The sequence below is a fragment of the Eptatretus burgeri genome, chromosome 5, assembly GCF_056783735.1.
Source record: "Eptatretus burgeri isolate ZD-2024b chromosome 5, Ebu_testis_v1, whole genome shotgun sequence".
Taxonomy (NCBI): domain Eukaryota; kingdom Metazoa; phylum Chordata; class Myxini; order Myxiniformes; family Myxinidae; genus Eptatretus; species Eptatretus burgeri.
Genome location: NC_140965.1, coordinates 67,828,683 through 67,841,182, shown reverse-complemented (window position 1 = coordinate 67,841,182; position 12,500 = coordinate 67,828,683). Strand labels below are relative to the sequence as shown.

The window sequence follows — 12,500 nt, the reverse complement described above, 5'->3', positions numbered from 1 at the left end:
TATATATCTATCTATATATATATATATATATATATATATATATATATATATATATATATATATATATATATATATATATATATATATATATATATATATATATATATATATATATATATATATATATATATATATATATATATATATATATATATATATATATATATATATATATATATATATATATATATATATATATATATATATATATATATATATATATATATATATATATATATATATATATATATATATATATATATATATATATATATATCTATATATCTATATATCTATATATATATATATATATATATATATATATATATATATATATATATATATATATATATATATATATATATATATATATATATATATATATACATCTCTCTCTCTCTCTCTCTCACAGATTTATGCAATCGCGTCTTCAGTTGTCATACCCTCCTTCCTCCCGCCCATGGCACACTGAAACTTGTGGCGAGGCAGTTATCCTGAAACAACTTGCCTTCACCTCATGAAAGGCTAATCCAAGTGAAGGCAATCTCAGTTCCTTCCACAAAGCTCGGAACAAGTGTGTGTCTACCTTGAGGAGAGCCAGGAAACAACATCTTTCTAATCTCAAGCCTGAACTCTCAAACAAGTCTCCTTTTTCCAAATCCTAGTGGCATCTAGTTACGTCTGTTTCTGGTGTATGTTCCCCCTCCATCCCCTCCCTCACCTCAAATAGCCGCACAGCTGACACTGCACGTGAAAAGGCTGAATGCCTAAACTCCATGTTTGCTTCGAAATCTTGTATCCCAAACCCATCTTATTCTGTACCCAGTTGCACCCAGCTGTCCCTGGACACTGGTCCTTTTCTCCTGACAAGGTGGAGAGTTTGCTGTCAAACCTCGACACAGATTCTGCAATCGGTCCAGACAGCATCAGCCCACGTGCCCGAAAAACATGCTCTGCTGCTCTTGCTCACCCTGTCTCTGTTCTATTCACCCTCTCATTTGTTCAAGGTCATCTGTTATCTGCTTGGAAATCAGCGAACATTACTGCTCTGCATAAAAAGGTGCAAAAACAGATCCCTGCAACTACAGACCAATAAGCCTTCTCCCAATCATCAGCAAGGTTATGGAATCCATCATCGCTTCAGAGATGAAATCCTTCCTCTTCTCCAAAGGCTTGATTTCCGATCATCAATTTCGATTCAGACTAGGTCACTCTACCCTGGACTTGCTGCTCCTGCTTTCCCAACAATAAATGGAGGTCCTCAATGTCAGACATGAGATCAGAGCCATTTCCCGAGACATACTGTGTGCTTTCGATACGGTCTGGCACCCCGCTCTACTCACCAAACTCTTCCTATGGTATCCAAGGAAATCTCCACTCTTGGCTCGCAGACTTCCTCTCCTGTCGCAGTCAACGTGTGGCCCTTCATATAATTCTCTCAACCCCTTTTCCTTTCCAGGCTGGAGTTCCTCAAGGCAGTGTTCTGGGCACAGTGCTTTTTCTCGTTTTCATCAATGATCTCTCCGACTCTATGGAAAAATCATCTTTATCTATTTGCTGATGACTCCACCCTCTGCCGTACCATCTGTCATCCCTCAGATCGGCAAGCAGTAGCCTCTTCACTCTTTGCAGATCTGGATAATATCACAAGCTGGTCCAACACTTGGAACATCATTCAATCCGGACAAATGTCACACTCTCACTGTGTCTCTCTGAAAGGACCGTGTGGAAAATCCCCTCATCTACTTTCTCAACAATCCTCTTCAAGAAGTCCTTTCATTCAAATTTTTGGGCCTCACTATCTGCCATGATCTTTCCTGGGAAAGCCACATCTCCAAGCTGGCATCCAAAGGCAGTCACCGATTAGGCATCCTCCGTCGTGCAAAGTCCTTCCTTGGCACAGCTTTCATCTACAGCCTGATGGAGTACTGCTTTCCCCTCTAGGCTGGGGCTCCCACCTCTCACCTTTCTTGGCCTCACGTTGTGGAAACCAAGGCATTTAAGATCATTGGTATCTCCCTCAATGAGGCTGAGTCTTTGGGTCTCACTCTCTCACAGCAGGCAGGTCGGTGGTCTTTCTGTTTTCTACCATCTCCTCACTGGCCTCGCCCCCCCCCCCCTGCTCTGTCTGTGATATGTCTCCCCCATATTTCTGCAGAGTGCTCAAGGTCTGCCAGCAGCCCCCTTCTGGTAAAACTATGAAAATCACGAATCACTGCTCACCTTCACGCTTTCATTCATCTTTTTTTCCCACTTTTTGGAACAAACTCCCACACACTCTTCAATCCCACTCTTCCCTCCAAGTCTTCAAAACAGCTGCTTTCCACCATCCCTTGTCTTCCCCCATCCAAAACCACAATCTTTTCTACCCCTGTTAATCCACCCCAAACCTACTTCAAATTCCTTGCTTTCCTTACTGAAAGTCCCTGTTGTGTCCATCTTGTTTACCCCATGTACCCCACCCCATCCCGCTCCCTTCCATAAATCTCCTAATGTCTCTGTTCTCCTCTTTTCTGTGCTTCCCTCTCCCACCCTTCTTGTCTCCTGCTCCCCTTGTTATACGTTCTATGTGTTTGCTCTTAAACGAGCCTTGACATTGTATATTAAAAAAAAAATTTTTTAAGTTCTTGACCTTCCACTCGACTCACCAGAAGTTGTTCATCAATCACCCTTCTTATCAGATTTTTTGTTGATGTGCCATTCAGTATATCTATCTATAATTCCAGCAGTGTCTGTGTGTGTGTGTGTGTGTGTGTGTGTGCGTGCGTGCGTGCGTGCGTGCGTGCGTGCGTGCGTGCGTGCGTGCGTGCGTGCGTGCGTGCGTGCGTGCGTGACCACCGTTTTTCGACAACCACTGGTCTGATCTAATTGAAACTTGCCAGGTATATTGCTGGGGACCTGAGGATGTGCCTTTTCAAGGTTTGATATTAATCGGACAAGTGCTTCCCAAGTTATGGCCATTTATTTACCAACCAATGACAAGACACGTTGTTGCGTGGGCGTGGCCGATGGGGAAGGGAAGCTCAGCCACGTTCCCCATTACGGGTTACAACGTACGGGCTTCCGGAGAGTGATGACTTCATGTATTCTAATAATTTCTCAATTTCTTTCGCGCATTTATAGATAAACACAATGGCCCAAATTATGATCGTTTTCATATTAGACGGTACATAAATTTCGGTAACATCAGAGTGCTGGTATGCTCCGAACCAGGAAGTAAATTTTTTTTCTCTCTTCTCTTTTTGTTTTTCCTTGCCACGACAATGCGAAAAGGTAAAATACTTTGGCGCTAATTGAATAATTGGGTATTAAAACTAAATTGCGAATAATAGTAACTGCGAATAATATGCGAACTTCCGGGTCACGCACGTACGGGCACGCGAGAGCGAAGAAACGGCCTGTGTGGTTGTTGTTTGTTGCTCGCGGTTTGAATATTTATTTGTTAATTTTTATTTTATTATTATTTTTTTTACGGGCACATACTAGTTATTTAAAATAAGAGAAAACTTTAAGGGAGGTGTGAAAGAGGACTCTCACAGATGCTTCTTCTCAGCAAGCACCATTGATAATGTATTGTTGTAAAAAGTGCCAGCTCATACACATCCACGTATTTGCGAGATATTTCATTCATTTTGCTAGAATGGAATCACACAAATCCAGTCTGCTTGGTACTCCCACCCAAGCACTTTCCTCATAACGCTGCAATCCCAGGTTCAAACACTAAATAACATGTGTATTTGTCCATTGTCTACCAATGTTCTTGTAATTGATATAGTAACACACTGATGCCTCCGAATGTCCTTGTTCCACATAGAATGCATGTCCAAGTTCCTTCAGGAACCTACAACAATTTAAGGCCAACATTTAGTTATTTGCTAATTCACTTGGGTTTGTCACGTTAGCAGTTCACGTGAATTAAAACACAAACCATTAAAATTTGATGTTCAAACACCAATGCCAATTTTGGAATGATCTTTTGCAAATTGAAACTATAACTTGTTAAATTTAGCAGGATGTGAGCACAAGCACTGGTCGTGCTAGATAAAAGAGAAAGGGCTTTACACGTCATCACCCATCTGTTACACTATCCAGCACAGCTGCCAAGCCTGACCATTGTCACAATGTCTCAAAGCACAAAATGGTCATTGTGTTTGTACAGAATTCAGCATCATGACGACAATTATATCATGGTACCTTTATTCTCATGCTAATTGGGTGTCTGGATGATTGAAATGGTGGAGATGTAAAACTGTACACAGTAAGAGACGTGATGTAGGTGTTGTGTCAGGTTATTTTGATGAAAAGAATGTTTGTTCTAAAGGCATTCGCAACCACAAATGTACTCTGAAATGAAATCTGAGTGTTAACCCTAAAGACTGACTTAAAGGGGTTGGATTGAAGCTGTCTTTTTTTTTTTTTGTAAACCGTTTCACTAAGCATGATACAGCACCCATAAAAAATTTCACCTTTGGAGATTTTTCTCATGCATGTTCAATATACTTCATGAATAATTCATCAGTTGTTTTTGTAGAATATGAAAGTACAAGTTGGGTCACCCAATCAAGATCAGATTCTTTAAACTTTAGGAAACCATCAAGAAGATTGATGTTTAAAGCTGAAGCGAAGATGAACCCATGAGTGCACCATGACAAAGATGGGCCAAACGGCATCATTTTCTTGTTTGACTTGATTTTCAGACATAAAAACTCAAACATGCAGATAATTGCCTTGTGGGGGGGGAGGGGTGGGGGAAGTCATTCCCTTGACCTGAATCTGCATAGCCTTAGCACACATGCAAAATTTGGTGGAGGTTGGTCAAGGGATGTGGAATCGTATAGAAATAAAAGGGAAAGACACACACACACACACACACACACACACACACACACACACACACACACACACACACACACACACACACACACGTGTCTGAAGATGACGATGGTTCATGAGCGGTATTTGACGATGTAGATCGTTTCATAAGTCAAGGATGAGACAATGTGATAATGTTTGAACAAGTTATAAAAATGATCAACATGATGTGGTATGAGTGACAGGTTATTAGCTGCAAAATGTCGAAAACCCGGTTTCGTTCAACAACTTTCAAAATTTGACCTTTGCATAACCTTTAAAGGTCACAAAACAATGTTGTGGACATTAAAATAAGGAAACAGGATACGTGCTCTAGCTTATTGGAGTTAGTTCGTCGAAGAAGGTCGAAAACCCGGTTCGATTCCCACAACTTTGAAAATTTGACCTTTGTGAACTTTAAAGGTCAAAGGTCAAGGATTATGACCTTTGGTGCAAAACTTCCTCTGGAACATTCCAGGAACAATATAACGTCATATAGGCTATATGGCATTTCGCACTCCTCAGATTATCCATACTTTGATGAAACCAGCGTAAAAACAAACTTGAAGGGGGCGCCACGGGCAAGGTGTTCGAGATAGAGCAAAATGGTTTCAAGACTTTAGGTGGGGAATGACCTCAAGATTATGTATAAAAAATATTGTTATCCAAGCTCTCAAAGTTTGGGCGGTCATATGAGTTTCATGTCAAAATTCGAAATTTTCTAAGTTCGTGACCTTGTGACCTTGACCTTGGGAGGAAAATGAAAAATCGAGCTCCGTGGGGCTATGCAGGTGCCATTGGGCTAACCAAATACCGAAACCACTGCCAGATTCGACAAACCCCTCGGAGAAGATGGATTTTTATGTCAAAATCGCAATTTTCTAAGTTCGTGACCTTGTGACCTTGGGACGAAAATGAAAAATCGAGCTCCGTGGGGCTATGCAGGTGCCATTGAGCTAAATACCGAAACCCCTGCCAGATTCGACAAACCCCCAAGGAGAAGATGCAAATTGAAATCGGCTACCCCTTAAAAACACAATTCACAATTTTCTAAGTTCGTGACCTTGTGGCCTTGACCTTGGGACGAAAATGAAAAATTTAGCTCTGTGCGGCTATGCAGGTGCCAATGGGCTAACCAAATACTGAAACCCCTGCCAGATTCGACAAACCCCTCGGAGAAGAAAATTTTTATGTCAAAATTCGCAATTTTCTAAGTTCGTGACCTTGTGACCTTGACCTTGGAATGAAAATGAAAAATCGAGCTCTGTGCGGCTATACAGGTGCCATTGGGCTAACCAAATACTGAAACCCCTGTCAGATTCGACAAACCCCTGAGGAGAAGATGCAAATTTAAATCGGCTACCCCCTAAAAACACATTTTTTGGGCGTGGCTCCACCCATAATGGGCGCACCATACCCATTTTCAGGAAAACACAACGAGATCATGATATAAACCTCCCACTAAAATTTTGTCAGGATCGGATCAAAACCCATGGAGCTATGCTCGGGACAGACAGACAGACAGACAGACAAACAGACAGACAGACACACAACAATAACAAATATAGTGGTCACTTCTTTTTTTCGTGAAAATACTTTTTCGTAAACCAATACACAAATATATGTATATATATATATATATATATATATATATATATATATATATATATATATATATATATATATATATATATATTTCTTCTTCTTCTTCTTCTTCTTCTTCTTCTTCTTTTGGCTGCTCCCGTTAGGGGTCGTCACAGCGGATCATCCGTTATGATCCGCATACTGATTTGGCATAGATTTTACGCTGGATGCCCTTCCTGACGCAACCCTGGTCGCCTCTTACGACACAAGGATAGGGATTGGGTTTCGCCATGATTCCAGGCTGCCCTACACCTTCTCATAGCGTGGCCCAGTGCAGAGCTCCCGTCCTCAAGCCTCCGAGTAGCTGGATTACAGGCGCACGCCACTACGCCCTGTACGTATATATATATATATATATATATATATATATATATATATATATATATATATATATATATATATATATATATATATATATATATATATATATATATATATATATATATATATATATACATACACATATATAAATATATACATACACATATATAAATATATACATACACATATATAAATATATACATATATATATACACATATATATACATATATATATATATATATATATATATATATATATATACATATATATACATATATATATATATATATATATATATATACATATATATATATATATATATATATATATATATATATATATATATATATATATATATGTATATATATATATATATATATATATATATATATATATATATATATATATACATATATATATATATACATATACATATATATATATATATATATATATATATATATATATATATATATATATATATATATATATATACATATAGACATATATATATATATATATATATATATATATATATATATATAAATATATACATATATATAAATATATACAAAAATATAAATATATACATATATATATATATATATAAATATAAATATATATATATATATAAATATATACATATATAAATATATACATATATATAAATATATACATATATAAATATATACATATATAAATATATATACATATATAAATATAAATATAAATATAAATATATATATAAATATATATATATAAATTTATATATATATATATATATATATATATATATATATATATATATATATATATATACATACATACATATATCTTCGTCTTCTTGTTTTGGCTGCTCCCGATAGGGGTCGCCACAGCGGATCATCCATATGATCCGCATAGTGATTTGGCACAGGTTTTACGCCGGATGCCTTTCCTGACGCAACCCTGGTCACCTCTTACGACACAGGGATATGGTACACCTATTTTAACCGGGGCATACACCGGCCCAGTACACTGGTACTCACTTCGCCGACCTCGGAAGGATGACAGGCTGAGTCAACCTCCTGGTGTGTATTAATTCAAGCGGCCAACGGGGCTTGAACTCAGGACCTTTTGGATCCCAAGCCGCTACCCTAACCACTACGCCAACACCAGGCTCATATATATATATATATATATATATATATATATATATATATATATATATATATATATATATATATATATATATATATATATATATATATATGTTGGAGTTTTTCATTTTTTAGAAAAATAACAGGAATAATCAGAATACACAAGCTCATTAAAAGTAAAATTTTTAAAATGACTCCCATCGCAGGTCAAAATTAAAAAATCATTCCCATCACCCGTAAACACTCCCAACAAATCACATCACAGGAAGAACTCGCATGTCCTGCTTTCCTTACATGGGAAAAGTGCAATCGGCTTAGAGAACTTAAATGGAGGCTCATCAGCTTGCTGTTGAACTCACGTGCAGGCAAGGGTGAGAGAGGACTGTGCAGAAGGTGAAGAGCGGAGGGAGAGTGATGGAGGAAGAGAAAGTGCATGACAAGTTCCTCCGTTAAGACAGAAAGAGGAGTTAGAAGCTGGGCAGGGAACAGCATGACCACGACCTACAAGTAAGAGAAAGAGGTGGTCACACTTGACATCTTCATTGCCTAGATTTTAAATAGAAAAAGAAACAAAATACAATAAAGGCATTCATTGCAAGGTCCCTTTTACATTTGGAAAAAGGTTTTAGCAATACCACCGCACACGGCAATAAGCTTCGACCATTATGGACCATTATGGTCTAAGCTTACTATTTTCTGTCAAATCTGCGTCCACTCAGAATCAAACTTATCCAGGTCTGCTTCCTGCATGATGGTTTTAGCAGATCTATTTGCATAGTACCTCCATTTGATGAAGGATATAATCACATTTACTCTTTTGCTTTCACGGTTGTTCTGTGGTTCAGAAACTGCACCCACACCAAAGTATATAATTAAACAGCTTGTCATTCAGAAAAGGCCTTCGGGTGCATCTGTTACCCTGCAAGGTGTCATGCAGTCCTTTTGGGTAACAAATTGATTGCTTTCTCTCTCTCCTCCAGTCTTACATCAGCTGTTTGATGTGCTGAAGGAAAAGCTAAAGCAATTGAGACTGGTTGTTCATTTTAAGCCTTTTGAAATTCCACTCGAGTACCCCACGCTGTACTTTGGAAAGAACATAAGGCCGCGTTGACGGTACATGATGCAGGAAGGACCAATGGTCCAATGAGCCGAGGCTGACTTTTTTTATTCTTGTCAAATTATCATCATCCCTTTTTGGACGTAATAGCCAAACTCATTTGTGAACAAAACTCTGTTTATTACCTCTGCCACCGAAGGTGGACGGATGTTATGTATTCACCCCTGCTTGTCTTTTTGTTTGTTTATGAGCAGGATATTCCAAAAGGTTATGGACCGATTCAGATGGAACATGGTGGCCATGTTGGGTGTGTGACAAGGATGAACTGATTTGATTTTGGTGATGATCTGGATATGAGAATTATTTTAAATTTTTTTCACTGATTCTTCAGCATTGAGAGATGGGGCCAAAAACGATACGTAGCACGATATTTCAAAAAGTTATGGACGGGTTATGACAAAACTTGGTGGATGAGTTGGTGAGGTGACAATAGCAAGCTGATAGATTTTGGTTAATGTCAGGATGCAGATCCAGCCTACCAGTGAAAAACAAACGTAAGCTGCTCAGATTGGCGAAGGGATGCGCTCTACCGAATGCAGTTCTAGTTTGTTTATAGTCTATTTCCACATAACATCCTACAGCATGAAGAAGCATTTCGTTTCTGACCTTGTGATCACCTACTAGGTCACCATTCCATCTTAACTTTTGTCTACATCTTTAAATTTAAATGTCTACACCTTACAATTCTGACTGAAAGCCTCTTGGAAGATGTACACATCGGGAACTTGTGTCTTAAGCATTTTGCCAATCAAGGTTCATGTTTCGTAAAGAGAGTCTTTACTGTGAAGGAATAACCAATCTGATGAGACTCAATGGTCTTCTTTATCCAGGAACTTAATCTGAAACTCTCAATCGTACATTTAATTGTGGATAAAATAAGCGAAAACTGAGTATCGATTGTACTTACCGAAACCTGTTGCTTCTCCAGCAATTGCTTGTGCTTTTCCTATTCCACTCCATCCATCTGCCCTTACCTCCTTCACTTCCTCTGCTTCTTCATCTTCTTCCTCATCATCATCATTACCTTCTCCTGCTTGTTCCCCTTCCCCACTGCTGGGCTCAATTACCCTCTCCCTTTCTGACAATCCACGAGTCACTTCTCCACCTGACAGTGGAGATTTTTCTTCCTCGACGTCTCGCCCTTCCTGTTGCTCTGCCCATCCACTTACTGCTTCCCGCAACCCTCCCTTTCCTTTAGCCTGCTGCTGTTCTGTCTCTTCCTCTCTTCCTTCATCAATTGGAACCCTCAAGGTTCCCTCAAACTTTTTGTTTTCTTGTTTCTTTCCCTCACTTTCATTCTCTTCATCCCTTCCTTTGCCCTCTCCCTCTCTGTTTCCTCTGGCCTCTTTGTCTCCACCGTGTTCTCCATGTTTACTGGCAACGCCATCATCATTTCCTTTCGCATCTCCCTGTTTGTTTTTCCCTTCCTCTCCATCAATTTCCAAGCCACTTGCTGTCAAAGCATTTCTTCCCAGTTGTCCCCCATTTCCACCAATCCTGACATCATCTCTATGTTCAACTGCAGGAGAGAGGGCCCATCCAGCAGCCAACGACAAGGCCACAGCAACAGCAAGTGAGAGTATCAGGAGAGCCGCAAGGCGAGAGCGCCGGAGAGAATGAGGAGAGAGGGAAAGAGAACGACGAAGGCGCACAAGTGTGGGGCGGCGAGAAAGAGGAGGGGAGGGAGGGGGTGTCATCATATAAGAGGAGGACAATGATGCATTCCAGGCAGAATCATGCACCAGTAGATGGATTGTGGTCAAATCAGATCACCATTAGGTTAGGAACAATTATGGACGCTGTATCGTTTTTAATGATCACAAAAAATAGTTGAAAACGACTTGTGCAGGTCCGAGAGATCAGATTAGGCCGTTATCCTTTACCTCTCGGAAAAAATATTACGTGCGCTTTTGCTTTCATAGGATTTGTTTTTAAAGGTTAACAAGGTTACAATGACAAAGCTCGACCACAAAGCTCGAGGTGTTTTGTGTCCCAATGTTACCGTCTGCTCTTTGACAGTTGATGCACAAGCGTCATTCAATGAAGTGTGCAAAACATCATCAGCGGTAGCCATTCCACTTTAATCTCATGATTTTGCAACGGAATCACGAGGAGAGAGAGAGAGAGAGAGACTTTTTGTCAGCGTACAGACCAATAAGGATGTGGATGTTAAAAGCACAGGTGAACAGAGGAAGGTGAGAATAAAGGTGAAAGTAAAATACTGCTTCCTAATGCGGCCCATCTGCTTTGTAGACCTTCACACATTCCTCCCGTGTGCAAGGAACCCTCTTTCCTCTTCTCAGCCTAAAGTAGAGTGCGTTTTTATTCTCAATGTGATTCCTGTCATCATAAAAATTTACCATTTCATATTCCAAATTCAACCAACATCCCAGTTCTTGTTTCCTTCTTCAAATTAATTGTGTTTCCCTGATTATTTGCCCTTTTAAAATCGTTTTTTAATGATTGTGTTCATCCAGATACAGTCCCGACTGTCTTTCTCTTTCCTTCATCATCCTGAAACCTTTTCTCTTCGGTGCTGCTTTCTCAAAAGTTCCATTTGCTCTCTTGTGAGATTTCAATCCTCTTTTTTTTGGCCCGTTTCTCTCACTGTTAGCAATTATGACGCCATGGTCATCGTCTTCCTTCTTGTATCTGGCCAGGTATGAATCTGCAAAAACAACAGCATTTCAGTGCATGTTGATAAAATACTATTAGGCATAGAAATAACAGCGATTATAATCCACCATCTCCATTTCAATGGAATTAAATGGAAGCAAAGCAAGCACAGGCATTTTGCCGTTTCATTGAATGGCTGTAACCATGCATTGTGGTGATAAGTGGCTGAAGTTGAAAGCAAAACCGGCATGTTCAGGTCACAAAGGACATTTCCGGGAATACAAGGGAAAAGCAAGGACAGGAGAAGGAATTTCGGACATGTCTGAGCCCAGTTCCAATCTGCAGGCTGATGCTCTCTCTGTATATAGAATCCTTCTCAGGTAAAAGCAGGCAGGTGGCCTGAGTTATCATTTTCATTTATTTTGTACTACCAAATATAACCCGTCGCTTTGCTGAGGGGGAATAAATAAAGGGGGTGGGGATAAGGAGGAGGGGAGGGAGAAAGGATGGAGAGAGAAGGGAAAGAGGAGAGAGGGGAAACCGAGGAGGGGTGGGGGAGTGAGGAGAGGGGGAATGAGAGAGGGGGAGTGAGGAAGGAGGGGGGGAGGGAAGAGAGTGGTGGAGTCAGGAAGGAGGGGAAGCGAGGAGGGGAGTGAGGAGTGGTGCAGAAAGGGAAGGCAGCATGAGGGGAGGGCAAGAGAAGGCAGAGTGAGGGGAGGGCAAGAGAAGGCAGTGTGAGGGGAGGGTTTGTCTGAACATAAACACCGTCTGGACACATCCGGAGATAATCAACGTCCGCAAGTAACTAACC

General features: G+C 39.6%; 1 protein-coding gene across 6 annotated transcripts in view; it reads right to left on the bottom strand.

Moving 5' to 3' along the window:
- The window catches only part of LOC147026626 (uncharacterized), a 121,466-nt gene that overhangs the window by 15,557 nt on the left and 93,409 nt on the right, over nucleotides 1-12,500 (bottom strand). For all 6 annotated transcript variants that reach the window (XM_085882254.1, XM_085882257.1, XM_085882259.1 and 3 more), the window contains 2 exons: nucleotides 9,981-11,741; nucleotides 8,316-8,457 (listed from right to left, as the gene is read on the bottom strand). In XM_085882254.1, coding sequence (XP_085738380.1) covers nucleotides 8,316-8,457; nucleotides 9,981-10,773 — 935 coding nt within the window. In that variant the 5' untranslated portion in view covers nucleotides 10,774-11,741. The remainder of the gene's footprint in view (nucleotides 1-8,315; nucleotides 8,458-9,980; nucleotides 11,742-12,500) is intronic.